At 32.2% G+C, this 26289-nt stretch overlaps 1 protein-coding gene across 1 annotated transcript in view; it reads right to left on the minus strand.

Moving 5' to 3' along the window:
- Positions 1–13438, minus strand: part of LOC143909791 (G-protein coupled receptor dmsr-1-like) — a 94668-nt gene extending 81230 nt beyond the window's left edge. The window contains exon 1 of the mRNA XM_077427968.1: positions 12547–13438. Coding sequence (XP_077284094.1) covers positions 12547–13438 — 892 coding nt within the window. The remainder of the gene's footprint in view (positions 1–12546) is intronic.
- Between the last annotated feature and the right edge of the window lie 12851 nt (positions 13439–26289).

Genomic DNA, 26289 nt, shown 5'->3' on the forward strand with positions numbered 1-26289 from the left:
AGTCAACTGATAGATATAATAGATTATAAAACTGTTCATCCAGTTCCACCTCCATTATTTATCTTCTAAAAATAAAAATAAATAATGTGAGAGGGCGGAATCAAAATCTAAAACATGTAACTGAGAATACAAAAATTAATTAATAGAAAAACCAATTTTTAATTTAAAGTTTTATTATTCAACAAGAAGAAATATCATAATTGAATATTATTATAGTAATTAAAATGAGAATTTTATAATAAAAGTTATTAAAATGTTTAATTGTAGATGAAAAAAAAAATATAAAACCGATATAGAGAAGTTTCCTTTCAATTATTCTGATTATTCTTCAAAAAAAAATGATTAAATTTTAAGATTATCTCTTATACATATAATTTATGAGCCCAAAATGGATTTATTTACGGTTGAATATCACAGAAAAATAAATAATAAAACCATTTATATAATTTATAAGGTGCTTGGATTTGAATTGAAAAGTTTTAAAGCAAAAGAGCGAAGAGTGCGAATCTTCGATTCTGAAATATAATTCATATTTATTGCACGAATTGCGATATCGATTCTCAAAGCTGAAGTAGAAAAAAATATATATTTTTCAAATTTAGCCCAGAATACATGCATAAAATAGGTTTTTATGATAAGATTATACCCGAAAACTTACGAAATTAAACTTTGAAAATTACTAACGTTATTCAAAATGCAACCCATTTCAATACTGAATTAAATTTACTTTCATTGAATAAAATACGCTCCCTGAAAATTTTCAAAAACTTTTAAGTGAACTTTCAGAATAGCACTTAAGATAGGTTTATATATTTATGCTCCCCTTAATAAATAAAAAATAAAGGCTAAAACTTCCACAGCTTCACCTCTCTAAGGGATTTGACCAAAAATGGTAAAACGTTCTCAATTTCAAAAAAACACCGAACTCGAACGAAATGGATAACTATTTTGATAGCCATAAACGATTCTTATAAATACGATTTTTAAATCAACTTGATGGATACATCACGGCAGTGAAATCGAGTGCCACGAACGTGAAACTACATACATAAATTGGGTCTACCTCACGGGCCGGAATGTGAAATTACCGAAAACGCAAATATCGGAAGGCAAAGATCGAAAATCGAAAGATCTTAAGTCGAAAAAAAAAAAAAAAGGGTGCATGTTAAACGGTACATACTCACTTAATTTGCACGAGCAGGATACAACAGGAACAAGAGGAACAGGCTTTTTCTCCTGTATTCTGCGCGCGCAAATTAATACGGGAGGAAAAGCCTATTCCTCTTGTTCCTGTTATATCCTGCTCGCGCAAATTAAGTGAGTATGTACCGTTTACCATGCACCCTTTTTTTGATCTTTCGACTTAAGATCTTTCGATTTTCGATCTTTGCCTTCCGATATTTGCGTTTTCGGTAATTTAACATTCCGGCCCGTCATGGAGACCGACATAAATTACACTGTTCGACACGAAAAATGTTACGGAGACGAGATATGACTTTTCTTATAGATCTATGCCCAGTGAACACGAATCTGGTAATAAAAAGTGTTGATTGGCTCGAGATTCGGAGATATATGTGTTTTTTAAATCGCGCGATTTTTCTATATCTTGGTGTTGTTCGGTCTATTTCTCAAAATCTGTTAATTTCCTGTTAAAAATGAATATTGGAATCTACAGTCGGGTATTTTATCTTTCATTTGTAGTACTTTTCAGCTTTCAAATCTCTCTAAGTAGTCGTCCAGTTCAAATCAAAAGTCAAAATTACGTATTTTCACTTGGGATTTTTTCCCACTGTTAATACTATATTATATTGAGTATTTTCTATTGAAACATGTTTATTAGGATAGTGTTCTGGCCACACTATTTTTTGATTTCGTTTAAAAGGGGTTATTGGATGTGTGGTGAATTTTAAACCGGTTAATTTTCGAGCAAAAATTTCGTATTAGTAGAGAGCATATTTGTGTTGCGTGCGCTGTACATATATGTATGTAGCTTGTGAAGCGTGAAGCTGCACGAGCTATACGATGGTCGATGACTCACTATGCTCGCGATCTTTTTACCTCTTTTTATGTGTTTATACATTCGTATTGTACTTCAGTTCCCTTCGAGAGGTCTTTCAGTTCGAAAGGTGTTGATAAAACCATAGAATTTTACGGATCGAAGTTATAGACTTAATTTTTTTAAACGTATATTTACGTAAAAAATTTTTTTTTTTTTGTTTGAACTGTTTGAGTGTGTGATATTAAAATTGATTTTGTTTTTATTCCTATATATGTTCTGATATTTCAATATCAGAACATATATAACATAATATTTTATTTTAATATAGATATATTTTTATTTTTTCACAATTATTTATCTTTGAAATGTTCATTATCTTCGTATTTAATTTCATTTTGATTTTTGTTTTTATTTTCCATGTCTATTTTTATTTTTATTAGGGTGCTTAAAATGTACTGATACTTATTTTTACGTTATACATATTCGTATTCAATAAATATATTATTAAATTCAAATCCTTCTAATTATTTCATTACAAAATTATTTAAAAACACATTGAAAAAAGTTTGTGACCACTATATCGTTGTATACAATGTCAATGACGCACATACAGCGAACAATGATGCAGCGCACACAACACAAATTTGTGCTCTACTAATACGAAATTTTTCCTCACAGTTTTACCGGTTTAAAATTCACCACACATCCAATTAATCCTTTTAAACGAAATCAAAAAATAGTGTGGGCAGAACACTATCCCAATAAACATGTTTCAATAGAAAATACTCAATATAATATAGTATTAACAGTGGGAAAAAATCCCAAGTGAAAATACGTAATTTTGACTTTTGATTTGAACTGGACGACTACTTAGAGAGATTTGAAAGCTGAAAAGTACTACAAATGAAAGATAAAATACCCGACTGTAGATTCCAATATTCATTTTTAACAGGAAATTAACAGATTTTGAGAAATCGACCGAACAACACCAAGATATAGAAAAATCGCGCGATTTAAAAAACACATATATCTCCGAATCTCGAGCCAATCAACACTTTTTATTACCAGATTCGTGTTCACTGGGCATAGATCTATAAGAAAAATCATATCTCGTCTCCGTAACATTTTAAAAGTCGTCATTTGTCGAACAGTGCTACCGGTCTCCCTCACGGGCCCGAAAACGCAAATATCGGAAGGCAAAGATCGAAAATCGAAAGATCTTAAGTCGAAAGATAAAAAAAGGGTACATGGTAAACGGTACATACTATCCTAATTTGCGCAAGCAGGATACAACAGGAACAAGAGGAACAGGCTTTTCCTCCCGTATTCTGCGCGCGCACATTAAACAAGGCTGTATGACAAAAAGAGAGATAATTTCACCGCATGCCACTCATATATATTATACATATATAGATAGTACCGTTTACCATGCACCCTTTTTTTTTATCTTTCGACTTAAGATCTTTCGATTTTCGATCTTTGCCTTCCGATATTTGCGTTTTCGGGCGTTTCACTTTCGGGCCCGTGAGGTAGACCCATAAATTACATATGTATATATGTACATACATAATTGTAATCCGAGAAGGAAATTTGCAAAATTGTACTATCGTACGGTTAGGCGTGTAATGGATGAAGGCCATCACGTCTTTTTATTGGTGGCCTTCGTCCATTTCGGATGCATATTCGTACGTCGTAATTGGCCACACGCAGACTGGCCGATCACTAGCGCGTTGACACGTTCAGCGATCAAATACATGGAAACTCATAAATATTACACGAAAATCTCATTGAAGATAATCAAAACGGTAAACAAAAAAATACTCGGTAGCTCGGAAGAATAATTAGATACAGTCGCAATATGCCGGCGAGATCTGCACTTAATGGTTCGAAAATGTGAATAATTATTTGCCTAATTGAAGCAGACGGAGTTTCAATTCGATTAACGCTATAATTAATAAATATGATTTTTAGTACAACACTAATTTTGTGCGCGTTGATGTTTCAACGGCTAGTTTTTGAAAAATATTAAAATTTGAATTCGATGCGCCGAAAAAAATGAATGAAATCTTTCTTGTGAAACGAATTTTTTTCTATTTCAAATGTAATTTTTTATGTTTAGTCCTCTTTTTTCCATATTAAATATATATAAATAGACCGAGAAACTCTTCTAAACCATAAATATTAATTCTAAATTATAAATGTTTGTTATAGAGTGTGTATTGTGTATTGATTTACACACCTGCAAGATTCTCCATCTTTGTTAATTAATAATGATGATGTTACAAAAGATAATAAATAGACACTACTACGTAATATACATATATTAGAATGAATTTATTATAAACTAAACACATACATATGTATGTATGTATGTATATATGTAAATTGTACGTATATCAAACAACTTGGTTCTGCATTGAATATACATAAACCCTACATACTTGTAGTTTCTCAAAGACTTACTTGGTAACGGATAACCTCAGTATTTAATCATAAACTTTACCATGTAATTCACTTCAGATAATCCGTTACATTTTCAGCAAGTTTCTATATTTTACTGAAATGATAAAGAACGCGTTTTTCGTGAGATTTGATTATTTTTTTTCACCTATTCAAATATTTGCATCCATCTGGGGTAAGTTAAATGCAAATATAACGAACCGGAACTAAAAAAAAATGTATATTAATAAACGATCAGAACCTCTTGCGGTATACCGAAATAAGTATACGCACACCCACTTAGATTCTATACATATTTTATAAAGTCGTCAACCAAACAGGTATCCAAAAAGTTGAAAGCGAATGTGAAGCTAAGGGCTATAATCAATATCGTTTTAACATCAAAACGAATTTCCTTTGAAAAAATTCTCAAGCAATATACTTCAGTATAAATACGTACGCATTTAAATGTCCTTTTATGGTTTAAATTTAATAACATGACAAATTATAATAAGCTGACAAAATAAATAATGAATACTGTTTCATCACATCGAAATCCATTACCTATTTTTACCCACGGAAAGCTATATAAACTGAAACGGCTCCTCGGTTAAAAAATAATAGTAAAATGCTTAAAAGCTTTTTTTTCGATTTTCAATAAATAAAATGAAAAGAAAATTAAAAAAAAATAAACAACACCTGTCGATGAATCATTTTAAATATTTTTACAATTATTCTATAAAAGAAAATAAATTGAAAAACGCAAGTTCGTATTATATTATACATATACATATAATAATAAAACAAAAAAATTTAGTTTATGTAAAACGTGGTCCCATTCATGTAATAATATCTGATTTATTTAAATTAGACGTTCGTAGGAAATGTTTTATTCGTTTTCTTATGATACAAAACACACAGAGAGGTACGCGGCACGTGATTTTTTTTAGATAGTTTTCCACATGCAAAAAAACGTTTGTCGGTCAAATCTGTACCATCGAGTCTCTTCGCAAACTCCACCCTCTGGAGTGTTTTTTGTTATATTTTATCTTTGCATTGACATCGGTTTGACAGACGATAACGGTGATTTGAAGAAAAGTAGGAGAAAATTGTTGAAATAATTAGATCTTAAGAATGAACAACGACAGGAAGATACCCATCAAAATTGTTCACTACGAGCGCGTCCCGTGCCACACTTTTGACTGTATTCTCAACGTAATTTGCAAGTTATCAATACTGAGACGTATTTTTTTCCTTTAGAAATTTATAAAGGCGTAAAAATTTTATTTGTTGAAGTTTTTTTCAACCGAAAACTATTCTATACAAATTATACATTCCCTAAGGAAAAATATGTAACTGATGATGCCTTGGGATACTATTTAGACTAATATACATACATACATACATATATATCTATGTACCTATGCTATACCTATGTATTTGTAAAACCGTAAAACAGTTTTTTATCATTTTAAAAGAAGATATAAGAATATCAAAAGTTAACAAAGCACCATTTTTTTTCTTTTGCAACTAAGAATTTAAAATAAAGAAAAACTTTTTAAAAAGAATTTGCTATCTCGATATTAAATGATTTAAATAAAAGCATTATTTCCAAAAAGTTACCATCTGTTATTGCTTCATTTACGTTTTATTATAAAAAAAAAACAAACATACAAATTCAAAGCCAGGAGTATAGCTCTGTAGTTGCGTTAATGCTAACTATCGAAAGGTTCCGGGTTCAAGCCGAAGCCGAAGAAGAGAATTTATTCGGAGTATTTCTCCAGTGCTGCTGGTCAGACTTGAATATTTGTGACTCCTAATCGATCGTTCCCTATCAGAGTTTGCTAATTTATCTGATTTCATTGCTGAAATGGTTCCTCATCAAATTGTAAAAACCATCCTACCTACTTAAATTTATAATATATAGATATACACAAGTTTATTTACCAAAGGTTACGCTCAAGGGTAACCCGTAAGGGCATCAAGAGAAAATATAAATTATAAAAAAAAAACACGCAAAATCGCTAGCGCACATTCGATCTTTACATTTTTCCACTTCTCACGAAGACATATTGATAACCGAACTAGTTCATTATTGTTTTGGTATAGTGTACATAAATATGTATGCAACTCGTTCGACTGCGTTATACCATTATTGCGGTTTCAAACTGTGCGGAATTCGCCACTATTTCAATCACATCCATTAATCACCGGACCATTGCATTGCAAGCAGTCCACGAAAGTCAGATACTCAAGTTAATTTTAAGGTTTAACCCTTTGAAGCCAGCGTCGCGAAATAACCGAAACGTATCAAAGCAACATCCATCTTCCAAGTTTCGAAGCAGACCGAGTTTTACAAGCGCCATATTGTGTTCGGCAGGGGTAGTTAATTGCGGCCCGGGGATTTATTTACGGTCAAACTTAACGGGGATCACAATGATATACTATATACTAATACACTTCATATAACTTTACTATACCTTTATGAGTTTACATTGTATATATGTATATATATATATATATATATATATATATATATATATATATATATATATACAATGTAAACTCATAAATATGTACAGATGGCTCCGGTTGAGCCGAAACTTTTCGTCTGAAATTAAGCCGCTTATTTTTTGTATAGTTGTCCATTTTGTTAATATCCGGTTATTTCACGTCACATATTTTTTGAGTATGGAAACATATTGTAGATATCATTTTCCTAATTCAATATCGATGAGGATCGAACAACCATAAGAATAAACGAGGGGTCTAGTATCAAAACCCGATCTCCGCTAGAGTCTGATGTAGAAAAAATCGTTCATTCATCGTATCCACGTACAATATTCGTATATATACATATATATGTATATATGTATTTATTATTTTTTGCACAATTTTTACACATTGTGTATTTAGTTCGGTTTGCCGCACCCAAACAATGCACAGCAGATTTTTTAAGCTGCGTGATGAGTGGCGCAACGCAGCGTGATACGGCAAGCTTTCATCGAGTACAAGTATATGCTTACATCTGTTTTTAGACTGATTAGTGTTCCTGGTGACCTGAAAACAGTCATCACTTTTATTTTTACGTTATTTAATATACATAAATATATTCGGTGATGCAATTAGCCATAGTACAATGACAGGCCACACTAAATTGACTATATCTTCTATACATAGTACATATATAGTATCTTCTTTCTCGTTTTGTTCTATGCAGAGGGTCGTGGTTATTCATGTTATCCGGGATCCGGTGGATGATCAGCCTCCACTCTTTCTTATCCTGTGCCAAAATAAATGCTGTGCTTAGGGACAATCCCGTCAGTTCTTTGTTTTGATCTGACCATATTGTGGGAGACTGTCTTCCCTCTAGTGTTCTGGTCACTACCAGCTTCTCAAGATTCTCTATATGATTACTGACAATATGGCCAAAATAGGAAAAAAATATTCTTCTACATGGTGTGGAGTCTATCTATGTATAACTGCCAGCACTTAAAATTTGGACAGTTTTAAGGTCCACAGAATGCGCAATATCCGCCTCCAGCTCCTCCAGCTTTTCGTTTCAAAATCATGTAACATGTCCCGACTCAAAAGTGCAGCACGAGAAGCGCTTGTAGTTTCCAGCTTCGATTCTTCATGTAATTCATATGATCTCATAATTTCGACAAGTTTCTCCTACATTTCTTCAAATATGGAAATCACTGTTATCGACCACTGTCAAAAATATGTCAATACGATAATGAAATATCACCGAAACACTCCAGAAGGTTAGCATTGCAAATAATCACGATGGTATAGATTATGCGTGCTAGTGTTTTTTTACTTTATTTTTACATGTGTTTTACATTTTATCTCCTTTTTAACGTCCATATCTCCACACAATGCAACGGGGATCATCAGAGTTCATCCATATATGTATGTATGTATGCACATATCCAAACACATTATGCAATGTATGTATGTAATATGCACATCTGTAACATTAACTACTGATTTGATTAGGATAAATTGACAATCATAAAATTGATTGAACAATGATTTACAATCATAAAAATATAAATATTTTTTATATCTTATATATAATTTCGTAAGAGACTTTGTAAGTTTGTATCTTTGTTTGGGAACTTCGAACAAAATAAAATTTCCATGAAGACAATTCAATTGGTTGAATATTATATTTTTTTCGATTTTAAAATAAATTTAATAAAAAAGCAAATTAATATTTACTATTAGATTCGCCATGTTTAAGCTGTTTATATTACAAATACTGAGCAAAGCCGGGTAAAATAACTAGTACTTAATAAACATTATCTTAATTAGTCATCGTTGACGTCAATATGTACAGTCGATGATCGAAAATCTGGCAATCGATCCCGAGTTTTCCTCAGATCCGGCATGGATTTTGGAGTACATTTTTAAATTTACCGCGTTCACGCTCCAATAAATAAATATCTTGAATTTGACACTTGAGAACAGTTCGATAATAATCTTTAATTTTGCAGATAAAATTCAAAGTACATTTGATTAGAAAATTAGATTTTTGGAATTTATGTGTCGAAAATGATCAAACTGAAGTATTTGAAACTTTACATAATTTCTTATCTGAAAACGAGAGTCGCATGGATATACGTGAAAAAATAATTGAATATTTAATAGGGCTGAAATCGTCTTTTACACAGTGCTTCCCCAAACCTTTTAGAAGCAAACAATTTGATTTCAAACCTCTTTGATAATGAACATTTTCGGATAGCTACCAAGGAAAAGGAGAACTTGATTGAACTTTCAAATTATAGCATTTAAAAACTGAATTCGAAATAAATAAGGTTATTAATTTTTGGCTAGGTATTAGTGTATGATATGAACAGCTTTATGATATAGCGCTTAAATTTCTGTCGCCGTTTACTAGCACTGAACTGGTTGAGAGAGCTTTCTCTTCATATATTTTAGTAAGACAAATAAATAAATTGATTGAATCCAGCTTCAAACTTAAGGGTTAAACTCGCATCATTTGAACCAAATTAAAAAAAACTAAGTACAAGGATCTCATTAAATTTATTTTGTAAGGAGATTTAATGAAAAGAAAACATATTATATGTACTTTGTAATTTTGTGTTTTTATTAAAACAATAAATAATATTTTTATTATCAATAATAGAAGTATGACAAGATAGTATATCAATATATTAAACTTTGAGCATATTATAATTGTGACTACGCAAAAAATATTTTTTCCATAAAATTTTTTACCAAAACAGATCTACATATTGCGTGTATCCTGTCTTCATATTCCTCACCATGCAAATACTATATATAATGATTACACTTGAAAAAACAAATTTCATGAAATACAATCATTTTTATATGGTGGTACAATTTAGCGTTATGTACTACCAAGTGGTACATAACGCTAAATTATGGTAGTGGTACATTGTATGATACATACATTTATGGATTATAAATCATATTCAAATAGTGAGTTGGATGGCTTTGCCAATTTGTTGATGAACTGTTTCAACTATGAAATTAGATGAATTGACATACTCTGACAGAAAACAATTGATCTGGAGTAACAAATATCTTAATCTGCCCAGAAATACTACAGAAATACTTCCGAATAAGCTAATTTCAATCGAAGTCAACCCGAGCTTTCAATCGAAGTCAACGAAGGCTTGAACCCAGGAGAAGCTCGGTGGTTAGCATTAACACAACCACTGAGCTATACTGCTGGCAAATTTGAATCCATGACCTTTATTTGTAATCAAATCATTTAACCAATGAGCTGCGCTGTAGATGATGTATTATACAAAATTATGCAAATCTACTGTTTTATGCATAAATTAGTATTTGAATTCGAAGTTGATTTTCGATGTATTTTCAATTTCACCAATAATATTATCTCATGAAAATAATATTCCAAATCGGAATATTATTTCAAAAATAAGCACGGTTCCGTACGATTCACCGTACATAAATATTTGTGATTTTATCGCAAATTAAACATGTTACAGCTGATTTATTAAGTCGTACTGAAATTGTAAGCAAACAAAAGTTGGCTGGACGAACCTTACCTGCAAAATTAATTAAAATAAACAGCGTCACCATCCTTCCACGTGAAATGAATTACACGTGCACACGTGTGCGTAACATACGATATTACCCATCCACAGTGCGAGGCCATTAATTGAATCAATCCCTATGGTGCGTTACGACACAATCGTATCACAAAGTTTCGAAATAAGATTAAGCTGTTACATTTGAACGGATATTGAATTTATATTATGACGCGTATTCGCCTTCGAAACGTCTGCTTCGGATTGTTGGTAGATCGTTAACTGAAATTTACGACTCTGATGTTTGGTCATAAATCGCCACGGAGTGCGGTTTCCGATCAGAAATTCCATCTCATCGTTATCGTCAACAAACATCGCTTTTTTTTGTAAATATTATGCAAAGGGGGTAGTAAACAGTAATAGGACTTTTTATATTCCGCGAAACAACGATTATGTATGTCTGTTTGCGAATTAAGCATGTTTTCTCGCGTTCTATAGGTACATAGCAACAGATGTGCTTTTGGTCTCGAGCGTATCTGACATAGTGTTTATACATATCTCACGAAAGCAAATCTCACAAATTATATTTGGCGAGAATAAAAATATACATATTAGGTATATAAAAAATCCAATACATCTACATTAGTGATCGGTTATTGCAAAACTCTTATACATTTATACAAATGCTCAGTATATTGATTACTAGTGCGAATCGTCACATGAAGGACATCGTGGAATACAGACACAATCTTTTCATTAACAATAGGTATGTATGTATATAAGGAAACTAAACATCTACATTAGTGATTAATCATTGTAAAACTCTTATACATATTGTAGCTTGGACGTGTAGAGGAGTTTCCGAGATCGGAGTGAAAGATGTAGACGTTCTTGATCCGTCGACCAGCTAGCTCTGAATAAAGTACGGAACAAAACCGTCGAATATTTATACACCGCGTGTACTCTCAGCACAGACAGGTCATTGGTCAATGGGTCGCGAAATCTTATTGGCTGTTGTATACAGAATTTTTGGCGTGGACGAGCGATCGGGTCATTAGTGATGGTAAGCCAGTGGGCCACGATAACCAATTATTTATTTTAATTAATCTCCACGTTACAATACATATATACATACATACAAATGATCAGTATATTAATGGATACTTCTTTTACTAGTGTGAATCGTTGAAACACCTTCATTGTGAGATGAAGACACAAATGTTTTCATTAGTTTGTGTTGTCATTAAAACAGTCTATATTTTCTCTCTGTTTGCAACACGAGTTTTCTTTACATTCAAATAGTTTCTTTGTTTTAACAAATATTAAATTGATAAATAGTCGGAAGAGGAATTATTGAAAATCCGATACATTAATTTTATTTGAATATTATTCAAACTTGTTAGAAATTTTAAATAGAATTTTCAGGAAAAAATAATAATTTACTCTTTTTTAAATACAAATGTCCATCAATGCTGTTTAAATCAACATAACTGTTTTGTGATATCGTGGAAAAGTTATTTCAGAAACGAGTCATGCATACGAACGGTGCATGAATTTTAAATTGATTCTTGTGAAACTTATAAAAACTCCTAGTTTACAGTTTCCGATACTACAAACCAAAATATTATACTACATTTAGAACACCGATATTTAAGCTACGACATGCTGATCACAACGATAAAATAACTATCGCAGGAACCCATTAAAACTTAAAATCTATATATGTATATTTACATATATACAAATCTATCACCGTAGTTTTCATTTTCTAGCTAGTTGGAAAGCGTTGCTAAAATTTTACACTAAAAAAATTCAATTCCTATGGATTTTCTTTTAACTTCCCACTTTGTGAAACACAGTACACTTTCCAAAAACGCATAAACCAGCGGTTTTGCAAAATGTTCTTTATTACAATATGCAAAGTTTTAACGATGGCATCATTTTTCATAACCTTCACGAACATTTTCGAAAGGTCTAATGTCCATTGCTATACTAAAAGTAATTGAAAACAATGTTAATAACACTAAGCGTACATATAAAATATATTTAGTCACTAACCTAGTTTGCTGTAGCACTGCTGAAAGAATGGTGTTCCCAGAAACACAGACAGCAACCCCATGATCCCTTGTGGAAATTCAGTAAGAAGGAATAAAAACAGAACTGCCAACAGCATCCTAGTCGTCCTGTCGGTTTGTCTTTCAGAACGACGACGAGCCTTACTGGCAACATTTTCTACTCCATCTCTACTCGGAGCCATCAGCTGCTGCCGCCTCTTCTTCGTCTCCACAAGTACCAAGATCAGCTGCGAGCTCAGAACCGTCAAAAGAATACACGGAATCAGCTTGATGACGACGCTGTAGATCCAAAAGATGACCGTCATCATAGTATTCGAGGCGATAAAGTCTATGTAGTAAACAGTCTCGTTTTGCGGTGGTGGCTCCAGCATCGAAATGTTTGCCAAATTCTTCGCCAACTGACCGTCCGCCGTTATCAGCTCTTCCTTCTGTCCTATAGCCATGATCATGAGGATCGGCACGCATATTAAAGGGCATACTATGTATGCAGCTGTTATCGTAAGGGCGGTTACACGCATGTTGCACCATCTCCTGTTGATCTGAGGATGCGCTATGGCTATATATCTCCACACGGCCAGAGTGACAGTCAGGAATATGGAGACGGTGTGGCAAATCTGAGTGAAGATTGAATGGAAGTAGACGAAACATGCCCAGGGATAATTATACTGTTCTTTGTAAGACCTAGTTTCAGTAGGCCAGTACATATGGAAAGCGTAAGGGATGTACTCCAGCATGACGAGCAGATCTGCAACGGCCAACCCTGTCAGTATGGAGTTAGTAGGAGATACCATCTCCTTTCTGGTGAGCACTGCTATATTGAGGGTGTTTGCTACAGATCCGAAAACACAAACCAGCACGCTGACATATCCATGCATAAGAGCATAAGTCTTGTGAAATTCGGCGGTCGATTCGCCGCAGTAAACCACCGTGGAGTTCTCGAACCCGGTGTCGTTCATCTTGACGGTTCTTCACTAGCTCCAAGAGATCATAAAACAAGCCACATCGTGTGATATTAAACTTCAGTTTACACTAAGTCAATTTTTTTCTTTTGCACTAAATCGACGGACGTATCTTGAGCACTGTTTCTATTGTTATTTGTGACTTTACACAACACGACTTTATCTCGCGGTGGCGTTCGGTCATCTGAAACGAAAAATAAAAAAATATATATAACATATTATGTAATATATGCCTTAGATATGTATCTCAAAATGGGATGAATTAATATTCTTTTAAATAAATATTAGTTGTAAGTTCAAATGACATTATTATTCAAAAGTAGATTTATTTATTACAGTGTATATATGTAAATCATGTTACATGTGTTTCAAAGAAACTCCATATATTGAGAATAAAATATTCTGATTTATTATGACCAAAATTAAGTGGACTTCCTGTTCAAAGAAAGAAAATATGATATGTGTACATATGTATACGTACATACATTCATAGGAATAAGTATGCACATATGTATGTACATATAATATATATGGAAGCCGCATACAAAACGAAAAATTGACCTTTACGTTTTGAATATCGTATGTACATATGTGGGAATAAATTTTGCTAAACCTTTATATCGTAAGACAAGAAAGAGGTTATCAAGTTCGATAAAGAATCGTACGGCTATGAATATTATTTACGAGCTGTTTATCGGCAATTCGGCGTTGTCGCAATTAGTATTTTATTTATAAACAAGCGATTAAATCTGGTTTAAATGTTGTATTTTATTCCAAAAAGAAATATTTCAAATGTACCGATACACATATTAAAACACTCATATTTTGTAAATAAATGTTGATTCAACATTAATTAGAAAAATAAAAGTTGTTAAAAGCAGCTTTGCGCTTTATGTGGAAAACGTAATGAAACGTTTGCAAAAATCAAAGGCTAAATAAGGGTTGACGAGTTTTCCCGACAACATTCCATGGTAAAAAACGAGGCTTTTTTTCCCATGGGACTTTTATACATTGACGAGTCTTCCCTCAATGTATTATTTTCTCTTTGAAACTCATTCTATGGTTTCGATTCATATTACAAACATACCAAATGAAAAAAGCTCACGTAGTGATTTTATTACCCGCTTTTATACGGTTGGCTTTCCAAATGTTTGCAGATTTAATGTTAAATATCACGTCGCAAGATGTGAACCCTATTTTGATTAATATTGACGTGTTTCAAAAAATTCCGATATGTGAAAATTTGGCAGGTATATCAATCGCTACTGTACGTAAGATTTTTTTCAATATCAAATGGGAAAAGTCGAAATCAAATTATTTTTTGATACACCTTTGCTTTGTTCTCTTTTATCGAATCGGAGTATCTCATATCTTCCGACTGTATTCTTCGCTTTAAGTCTTTCTGTTATATACCAATACATACATACATACATACAAGATCGTATTTCGACTTGACGATATCTATATTTGGAACGTTAGATTCAATAGTAAACCATAATATTGTATTTGATTTGATTTTGAGTAAAAGGGCTTAGTACGCGTGTACTGTGAGATATCCAAATTCCATTTCATTGTATTGCTATTTTAATGAGAATACCACGTTCAAGTATTTACTTCAAATGTTTATCGGCCGTATTATATCTTTGTAGAGATTTCAAAGGAACGATACAATTAAATCTCTTTACAAGAATCGTGAATTTCTCACAAATTGAGTTCATAATTTTACTGGGGGATAAACGTATCAGACGAAACGTTTTTAATGTCAGCGTCTCTACACGCGTATAAATTTTGAACGAATGATATTTGAATGTAGCGTTTGATGTGGAAATTTTCGCATTATGCCATTACACGTGCCGAATAGCAGATTTAACGTGTGGAAGTTCAGACGAGTGTGCGTTATTGATATCGCCAAAGCTCTTCTACTCTCCACCTTTTTTCGCGAACTTTTCACTTGTATTTTCGGAAGGATAAATTTCCGAATTTATTTTTGATGAAAAATTCCGATTTATTGTACGGTGGGAAATGCTCAGATTTTTTCCTACTGTTGGCGATAAGGTGCAATATATTTCGACGGTAATAATGTCATAGCACTCGAAGGAATAATAGGTTTTAGCGCGAACAAAGAGGACGTGTCAATTATTCGATTTCGACACGCGAATATAAAAGATTTCGATATTGAATCCAAATTGTTCCATTCACCACTTTATATTTATGAGGTGATTGTTCATTTGCGATTATTTTTCAATTCAATCGACCGTTCCTATTGTTGCATATTCAAATATTATTCTATCTATAATTTTGTACAGCAAATGAAATTATTTTTTTACTTCACAATTCAAAGTGTACAGAATTTCTATTCATACTGTCGATATATACATAGGTAATATCGACAGTATGAATATTTTATTTTATTTTATTTTATTTTAAAAAAATCAATACCACAGAGACTTGACAGGTTGCCCCAAAGCGTCAATGTGATTATAATACAAATAATAAAAATCATAAAAATTATAAAAAAAACATCATAAAAAATAATAAAAATCATAAATAAAAAAAAACATCATAAAAAAATAATAAAAATCAAGTAAAAAATATGTACACAAAATAAAAACAAAATTGTAAAAACATGAAATATAAAAATATAAAAATACGAAATTATTATATGTATATATATTTACTTACATAGAGTTAGTTCCATACATAAGAAAAAATAAAAGTATACCATATATGAACATTATTATGTTCATATATATGATACACTGTATATACTGTACTGTACATAATGGCCTAAAGCAAAAAACGCGAATTCTAGATTTTCATCGATGCACCTAGTGGAAAACTTTCGGCATATCAAGGTAACGTTAAAAAAATATATTGATTTTAAACATGTCCTGAGCCATCAATCGATTTATCTTCGCAAACATTTCGAAAAGGAAGGTTTTTTTCGTATTCACCTATCGAAGTTTATTTGGGTTGATAATGATAAGTTTTAGCTGATTAACGAGGATTCAAAGTAGCCATTTCGCTCGAAAGTCCCCATTCAAAGCGAGCCGCTCTCGCAATGGGTGTTTGAATGGGTGGAGCGTTATTTTCAGAAAATCGTTATTTTTTCATGTTCCTGTTATTATTTTGAAAATTAAAGTCGCTTCCTCAGCTATAGATCTTTAAATTGAACACAAAAAAATTACGAATTAGAAGGCCGAATAACCTATTTTGACGCAGAATGTCGTGTTTTACGCCAAAACTGGTCATTTTGGCCTTACGTTTTATAAAATTCTTAATTTTTTTCATCGATTTGTATGCATTTAATAAAATTTGTATATGTACATACCAACACAACCTCGATAATTATCTACATGTATGTATGTACATTTGTAATTTTTACATCAAATAGGTAAAGAAATATGTGTCCTTAATAATTCAAAAAAATATTTTTTATATACCTACATAAATATCATTTGTACTATACTAACAATAAATTTAAATATTCAGCATAATCAAAATATTATTATTTTTTCACATTTACATATAATTATCATAAATAAATAAGCGTGGACGTATTTAAAGCTTTTTTGAACTTTAAACGTCGCTATGGGCATAGTTTCACCATCATAAATGCTAAATATTAAATCGCAGAGCAAAAAACATATGAACAGACCTTTAGAATTGAAATAAAAACACGAGTATTAATCGCATAATTTAAAATTACTCGGGTTCTTACCCTCGAAGAGTGTTCACCCAATTTTTTCAACAGACCACTCACTTCTCTGTTACCTCACTTTTCAAACCCCTAATTTATAGGTCGGTATTTTAAAATTTTCCAAAAAGGAAAAACCAAATGTGTGGCCGTAATTAACGATATGTCATAGGTAGTCGTAAAACACTTCACACGCAGATCCCCAATAAAACACACGCCGGATAACAAGAAAAGCGGATAAAAACCAGAACAAACTGGCGGGAGACGTGTCGGGAACAAAAGGACTCCAGGACTCACGGATCATCTCCTGTGAGCGATTGTTGCGTCTAATGATGTCTACGAAATCCGACCTTACCGCCATTCTCCCTAATATCCCTATCGGTGAGCCGAGAAATATTTGACGTGGTGGATTTTGCAAAGTCTCCCACGCACCCACCCGAGAAAAAGGTTTGCAAAATACACCAGTCATCCTAAAATATGTGTATTTTTATGAGAATCATAAACTGCTATAATGTTTTAGAATCTCACACATATGTATAAGGGTGTTTTTTAGAGGTACAAAACTTTAAAATCAAATAAAATACATAAAAATCGTGGTAATGGCCATAGTATTGACTTTATCGAAAGATATTATGCCATTTATGTCTAAATATAATAATGAGCATATTGGCGTCGCAGCTGGTCCGAATAAAGCGCAATCTGGAAGACCAAATTTACGACCACTTTTTCCAGCAGCTGGGGTTGTATATCGACAATAACGCGGCGAAGGCTTCCGAGACGTCCACCGTCTCTGGGTTATCGGCGTAGACTAGCGACTAATCCAAAGATGTTAAATCACACAATCTTGATGGCCAATTCACAGAAGGAAATTTATAATATATAAATTTATATATGTGCAAGTTTAATGCCATAGTTTTCGCTCAGGAACAAATCTTAAGGGCATCATGAGACAATATAAATTTAATTAAATAAAAAAAATTGTAATAAACATCTATACATACATATGTACATGTAACATACATACATACATACATATGTACTTTCATGTTCGTTTCACATTTCCACATCCTTTGAATCGTTGCCGGATTTCTCGATACATTTCAACGGATGCATCCTTCCAAACAGACAATACTAAATATGAACAACGTAGTGGCGTGTAAAGTCGGAGATTCATTCGTAACATGAATTGTACATCATATATGTATGTACATATGTTCATTGAATACTCACTTTGAACTTGATGCTCTTTGGTTTAAAAAATGCAAAAATTGGCAAACTGAGTACGCTCACGTTACATTTTACAAACGAATAACCAGCTTGAAACTCTCATAATCAACAAAAAAAAAATTAAATAATAATAAACATCAATAATGTGAATATTCTATTTATACATAAATATAATATTTAATCATCAAAATAAAAAAAATCTATGATGGCTACATAAAATGCCAAAGCGTGTGTATAATTTTCAATGATTCATTCACACATTGATATTTACGATGCTGCTTCAAAGCAATAAACGTACCAGTAACATAAATATTCATAATACAAAGCAGTCAAAATATCTACATAGATAGTTTCATTTTTTTGCAAAACTGCCTGTACGCATAATCAAATCAATACGTCATTAAGTTTTTTTAGACAAAGGAGGGTATATATATATAAAATGATAAATAACGTACGGCACGCTTTTTTACGATTCTCAAAGAGGAAAATGAACATTTTTTCCCCATTTAATGGTGATCATCCTAACGTTGCACATATGTGATCACATTTTCAATTTCCGATTGGATCACGCGTTAAAAGTTAATTAATATATGAAACACTTGATATTAAGCAAGATATTATATTCGCAGCCCATTTTTCAGTATAGAGAGGTATTTTAACACCAATATGTTTTTATTCAACTTAACAAATCTGCTACAAGAGTGGGATTTTTACAATCTATTTTTAACCCATCTTCAAATAGCCAATTTTCTTGAAAGTAGATATTCAAATGGGAAAATTTAAATGCGAATTTATCATAAGAATTTCATTAAGCTTCTTTGAATTAAAAAAAATATATCATTTAAAAATAAAATCTCATATATTAAAAAAAATAATAATAGAAAAAAAATAGATTATAAAACAAAAGAATACATAAAAAGTCTTATGTTCCATTCGTATTATATGTATTTGAACACTTAAAAAAAGCAATAAGACTTAAAACCTCTAATAAATATTAAAAAAAATACTTGATCATTTGAAAAATTACGATCCATTGTTTTAATTAGGTTAGAGTTTTAATATCAAATGCGGGCATTTAGTTACTTTCACAACAGAAAAAATATAAAGTAACCTAAAATGAATGAAATGCGCATTAGCGCTGAGCATTAAAGATCTCGCATATAGGATCGGCAACGTCTCAACCGGCAACCGTCCAAATTGGCCAACTCTATATAATAGGTGTTTAATCTTAATAACTCGCAAGCTACGAATTTGTGATTTAAACTGCAACTTTGTTGTATTGAAATCATTATACATTTAACTGAGTCCTTTTAATTGGTATATGATGGAAACATTTCTTTATTTCATACTACACATAAAATATTGCTCAATCTAACATTTTTTATTGAACGGAAATATAGTCAATAAATATTTCCAGTGACTAAACACTGTTCAATATTTAAACTAAAATAAAAATGCGCAAATGATTCGTTCTAAGGAGCAAAGCTATTTTTTTAATGCACCGCTGAATCGAAACCATTTTCAAAGCAACACAAAATTGACACCTCCCCCTCCCCTTCTCTATACCATCAAATATTTGTAATATAAATCAAAACCCAAAACTATCTATTTCATTTTTTCGAATGATTCTATAACCATGAGTGTAAAAGATAATATCTGAGAATTCATTGTATGAATAATTAGGGTGTGATAGGACCCGATTACACGTTGTAATTGCCAGGCGACATTTTACCTCGTTTCAATTGTTTAATCCGATCCTCGTTAACCTTTAGAGCGCGTTGCGCATTACGAGCACGTCGACGGAATTATCCGTGGGTCGCTTTTGGTTTTAAAACCCGCATAAATCGCGAATCGTGCACAGCGAGATACGAAGGAAAAATACAATTATTAAATATAATAAAAACGGATTTTGCAGTTTATTTCGTTCACGTACCTATCTATTCGAATTCGTGGATCTGTGATTTGTTTGTTCAGGTTTCTGTAAAGGAATTTTGTAATAGCATGTAGTAGTAGTGACTTTGCGCAAGCTAAGGATAATATCTACTTTACCTACGCAGTAACAATATATGAAGTTTTGTGATCATGCGAAAATTTTAGCGATCACGTTTATCTATATCACGTATAGCGATCACGTTTTCATGATACTAGAAAAAATGTTTGTGTGTCTTTATGTGAGTGTCTATATGTCTGTGTATTTTGGGGATTTTTGAACACCGTTAGTCATAGATTGATCACATCTAAATATTTTTTTTGCAAAATCATGATAAGTTTCATCATGATAAGTCAAATATTATTATTACGTAAACTTATATGTAGCTAGATATTATTAAAGCCGGTCTCCGTGACGGGCCGGAATGTGAAATTACCGAAAACGCAAATATCGGAAGGCAAAGATTGAAAATCGAAAGATCTTAAGTCGAAAGATCAAAAAAAAGGGTGCATGGTAAACGGTACATACTCACTTAATTTGCGCGAGCAGGATACAGCAGGAACAAGAGGAACAGGCTTTTCCTCCCATATTAATGTGCGCGCGCCCTTTTTTTTTGATCTTTCGACTTAAGATCTTTCGATTTTCGATCTTTGCCTTCCGATATTTGCGTTTTCGGTAATTTCACATTCCGGCCCGTGAGTTAGACCCTATTAAAGCACATAGCGTGATTGAGTTAGGTGTACCCGGTCAAAGCGAACTTTATATTACGTTATAATTAAGTTTGTTAGTCTCCGATAAAACCAAATATTATTTTCAAGATCTTGTAAATCAAAATGCTTTGATATATGATTTTCACAATGTTTGTATATATCATCTCTGTACAAAAATGTTTGTATATATCACCTCTGTACAATATATTTTATCAGTTAAGTGTGGTGGATAAATTGGCGAGAGTAAAGAGATTGAAAAGGTCTTAGACGGGTCACGTAACGAATGGTACCCAAGAGAATGTACATAAAAGGGTGAAAGGAAGGCTACAGGAGAAAAAAATGCGTGGGATGAGATGAAAAGTTACCAAAAACAGAGGCGAATGGAAGCATGTTGGAGAGGTCTTCATCCAGCAATGGATGGGGAATTTATAATTTAAATTTGAAATTGTAATAACATGACTTTGTATATCTAAATAATAGAACCATAGGTAATATAGTAGCGAGAGAATGGATAAAAGGTAAACAAAAGAACTGCTGGAACGGTACCCAAGAGAATGTAAAAGGTAGAATGGAAGAAATTAAAAAAAATGTGTAGGTTGAGATGGATGAAGGATGGGGGAGTTGCGAAAAACAGATACGTTTGCTGGAGAAGGCCTAAGTCCAGCAGTGGATGATGAATGACTGTAAATAAATTGAAAATATATACACATGGACATACATACAATGAATTTATGAAATTGACTAATTTCTAAAAAGTGATGCATCAAGATTATTTAACATCCAATATCTATATTTTTATCTCTCTGGCCAAATTCCAGAAAATTTAATAGAATATATAAATCTTCGATTTAAGATTTAATAGCTATACTAATCGACACATTTAAGTGTATTAAATTAAGCTTTAATAGCTTTACTAATCGACACATTTAAGTGTATTCCCGGTGCTAGCACCGGGAAATTAAATGTATAAGAAAAAAGCATTTTTACAATTGAATATTTTTGTATTTATTTAAAAAAATACACGTAAATACAAATATACTTAAAATATTAGTAATAATAATATATAATAAAACACAAGTATAAATAACAAAATTAAACGAAAAAAAAATACAGTATTCATGTATTTAGATATTATTATATAATATTTGATATTTTTATTATATAGTACTGAATTTAATTATTATTATTATTTTTAAAATAAAATCGAAGTAAACTTAAAGTACTTAAGGTTTCATCGTTCAACAATGATCTTATCTTTTGTCGCGATTATTCCGCATGCTGAAAAAACACGTTCAAATTCCACACTAGTGGATTTTATGGAGCTTAATTTGTAATAACAATTTTCGAGCTTTGCTCCACGCATACCATTCTAAAATTTTGAAGCTCTTTTTTCACTATATCCAATAAATCTGGTGTTGTTGGTTTTTTTGACAGTGTTAGAATTTAATTCTTTGTTAATTGTTTATCAAGTTTTTCTTGCAATGACTGTTCAACTTCTAGTTCGACTTCCGTCGTCTTTTACATGTTTTTGTATCTGGCTCTGAAGTATTATCTGATGATTTGGACATGCCAACAACCAGGTTTATTATTGATTATTTATGTAAGTGCTTAAAATTTAACAATGTGTTTTTATTCATGTCGTCCTGTTCGCCCTTATGCAAAAACTTGAATAAAGAAGAAACATGAGTCCGACGTTTGTTTATTCGACGAACAATTAAATCCTTCAGTTGAAATGCTAAATTGCTGTTTCCTAAATTGTTCATGATAAAATTTATAGTCGTGTCAGCTTAGAGAAATGTTGCATCACGACGACAAAATTATTCGACCAAAAAGCCAAAGGGGGTGGGGGGTGGAAATTATTAAAAGAAATAGATCCAGATAAAACCAAACTTGTGTATGTATATGTTTGAATGTATGCACATATAATATTATATGCTACTTATTTATTTATTTATTTAACATATTAGCCAAAGTGACATTACAGAGATCTCCAACGCGTCACTGTGGCCGGTCATTCAGTAAAAATAACATCATAACAGTAATAATAACTTATAAAAATAACAATATTGACACAACATCATTAAAATCATAAAATCATAAAAAAAAAAACATAGATAAAGTAATAACAATCATTCATATTTAATAGGCAAAATCAACCACTGGCATTCCTCAACAACCACTCAACCACTGGCATTCCTCAACAACCACTCAACCAGATTAGTATATTTTATATTGAAGAGGTCAATTTCACCAGAAATCCGGTTGAGCAGATATATAGCCCTAGATATAGGAGCCGTTGACAACATATTTGTGCGAGCCACAGGAGGAACAAACAAATCACGATATCTCAAGTCCCTGAATTTGCTAGGTGCATTAAACCTAAATTCATTTAGAACCTGAGGATTGTGAATTATCCCATTCAACAGCTTAAAAAAGTGCCTTCCCAGTAACATATTCCGACGAGACTCCAATGAGTTGAAACCTAACGCCCCTAATAGGAATGCACTAGGATATAGCCAAGGATAATAACCATACTGTTTCAAATAAAGATATCTGAGAAACCGTTTTTGGATTCTCTCAATCTTCAATGAATGAGTTATATGGGTAGGATTCCATATAATAGAAGAAAATTCTAGAATACTACGTACTAAAGATTCATAAAGAATTTTAAGCACCAACGTACTCTGGAAAGGTTTGCTAACTCTTAGTAAGAATCCCAGCATTTTTGTGGCTCGCAAACAAATATTGTCTATGTGTCGTTTAAATTGAAAATTATTCGAGAACAAGACCCCCAAATCACAATATTCATCCACAAACTTTAATTCAACACCACTTAGGCGATATGGATAAATCAAGCGATTTGAAGATCTTGCCACATTGAGAACACCGCATTTTTGAATGCTAAAAAATAATTTATTATCGACAGACCAACTTGACAGCGCATCTAAGTCCAATTGGAGAAGGGCTGCGTCACTATGAGACTTAACTGTCATAAAAATCTTAAGGTCATCGGCGAATAAAAGATAGTCTGAATACTTGATTATTTTTGAGATGTCATTAATGTAAATTAAAAAGAATAATGTCCCTAAGTTGGACCCTTGAGGTACCCCAGAATGTGAAATAAACTCATTTGAGGAATTAGGGTGAAAATAGACAAATTGCCTCCGATTTTCAAAGTAATTTTGTATAAGTTGCATCAAGCCATTTGATAACCCAAAATTTCTTAACTTCACAAACAAAACATTATGGTCTACCATATCAAAGGCCTTCATGAAATCGGTATATACTACATCAACTTGGTTTCCCGCATCAACCGATTTGGTTACATAATTGGAAAAACATAATAAATTAGTAACTGTTGAACGAGAACTTCTAAATCCATGTTGTTGATCGATCAAATATGGTTCACAGTGATTGTAGATATACCGATGTAAAATTGCCTCGAACACCTTGGCAGGAGCAGAAAGTAGCGCAACCGGTCTATAATTTGTAATTGATAAAATGTCACCTTTTTTAAAAATGGGAACAATTTTTGTGATTTTCCAAAAATCAGGAAAAATTCCCGAATTTAATGACAAATTGAAGATAAAGCATAGTGGTTGCTTTAAAGGAGCTTTGCAAGCTTTCAACACATACGCAGGAATGAGATCTGGACCAGCCGACAGTTTTGGTTTCAGTCTGTTAAAACCATAAATTAAGTCATTTTGATTGCAGCAATCTAGGTTTAGAAAAGGGAACCAGCCATTGTCTGATATACTGTTAGACTGACCTTGTACAGATTGACAACTCCGCACAATATTGCTAAAATGTTCACCAAACTTATCAGCAATATTTTGGGAACCATGTACCTCACAGTTTTCATAAATCATAGTGCCAGGCATATTTTTAGTAAAACGTTTAGAATTAATAAGTGACCAGAAAGCAGACGGCTCCTTAGATAGTGCAATTTCACAATTTAAAATATATTTTTTACGGCATTCATCCATAGTTGATTTTACTAATTTACGCAGATATACAAAATCAGCACGTGCTATGCAACATTTCGTTGTTTTCCAAATTTTATGGACGTAAATTTTTCTTTGAATAATCTTAATTAAATCTTTTGAAAACCATTTAGGATACTTATAATCGTTGGATAACTGGGCAAATTTCTTTTTATTAAAAATGCCATTACATTCATTATATACAATATTATAGAAGGTGGAAACAGCTATATTTACATCACAACACTTATACAACTCATTCCAATTACAATTGGCCAGACTATTTCCTAATTTAACCAGCTTATCTCCATATTCAAATTTCCATCCAGGTATCATTTTTCCATCAGAACACAACATATTATTAATATTAACTTTAGCTGAATTAAAAATAATATCAACATCAAGTGCTGGATGATAAATATCCTCTGTAACTAAAGGATTAGACGCTCTTGATACAGATATATTAACACAATCAATATTAGTGAAGATTAAATCTAAAATAGAACCATTATAATTGTTTTTAATAAAATTGATTTGACTTAAATCTAACAAAGATAAAACAAAATTAAGATCCTCACTCGAACAGTTCGAGGAGATTAAATTAAAATCCCCAATCAAAATTACACGCCCCTTGGATAAATCTAAAACATTTGAGACAATCAAATTAAAAAAATCCCTATAAGATTCAGGCGTTGATCTAGGCGGAAAGTAAACAACACATATATATAATAAGAATGGAATACAATACAGTTTCAACTTAAGCCACACACATTCACTTCCTTTCTCTAAACGATCAAGTCTCTCTATTGTAACATACTTGTTGCGTTTCACTGCTAACAAAACTCCTCCACCTCTCGTAGGTCTGTCCTTGCGGAAGATTGAGTAAGTTCCGTCCAGCAATTCCGCATTATGCACAGAGTCGTCAAGCCAGGTTTCCGTTAGTACCAGGATATCAGCACATTGTATAGCCGAGTTAGAACCTAATTCATCCAGTTTAGACTTAAGGCCTCGTACATTTTGATAAAAAATTGATGTGCTTATATTATTGCCGATCAATTGAGACTTTCTCGGAAGAGGACGTGGGCATCTTTGTACTTCTCCGAAAAAACCACTCCCTTATACCGGTTCCCTCTGGCCAAAATTCGGACACATTAATTAATTTAAAATTATCCACATCCACTGTAATTTTAAAAGATGTACTAAAAGAAGTCTTTCGTAAT

The sequence above is a fragment of the Arctopsyche grandis genome, chromosome 1 (genome assembly GCF_051622035.1).
Source record: "Arctopsyche grandis isolate Sample6627 chromosome 1, ASM5162203v2, whole genome shotgun sequence".
NCBI classification, from domain to species: Eukaryota; Metazoa; Arthropoda; class Insecta; order Trichoptera; family Hydropsychidae; genus Arctopsyche; species Arctopsyche grandis.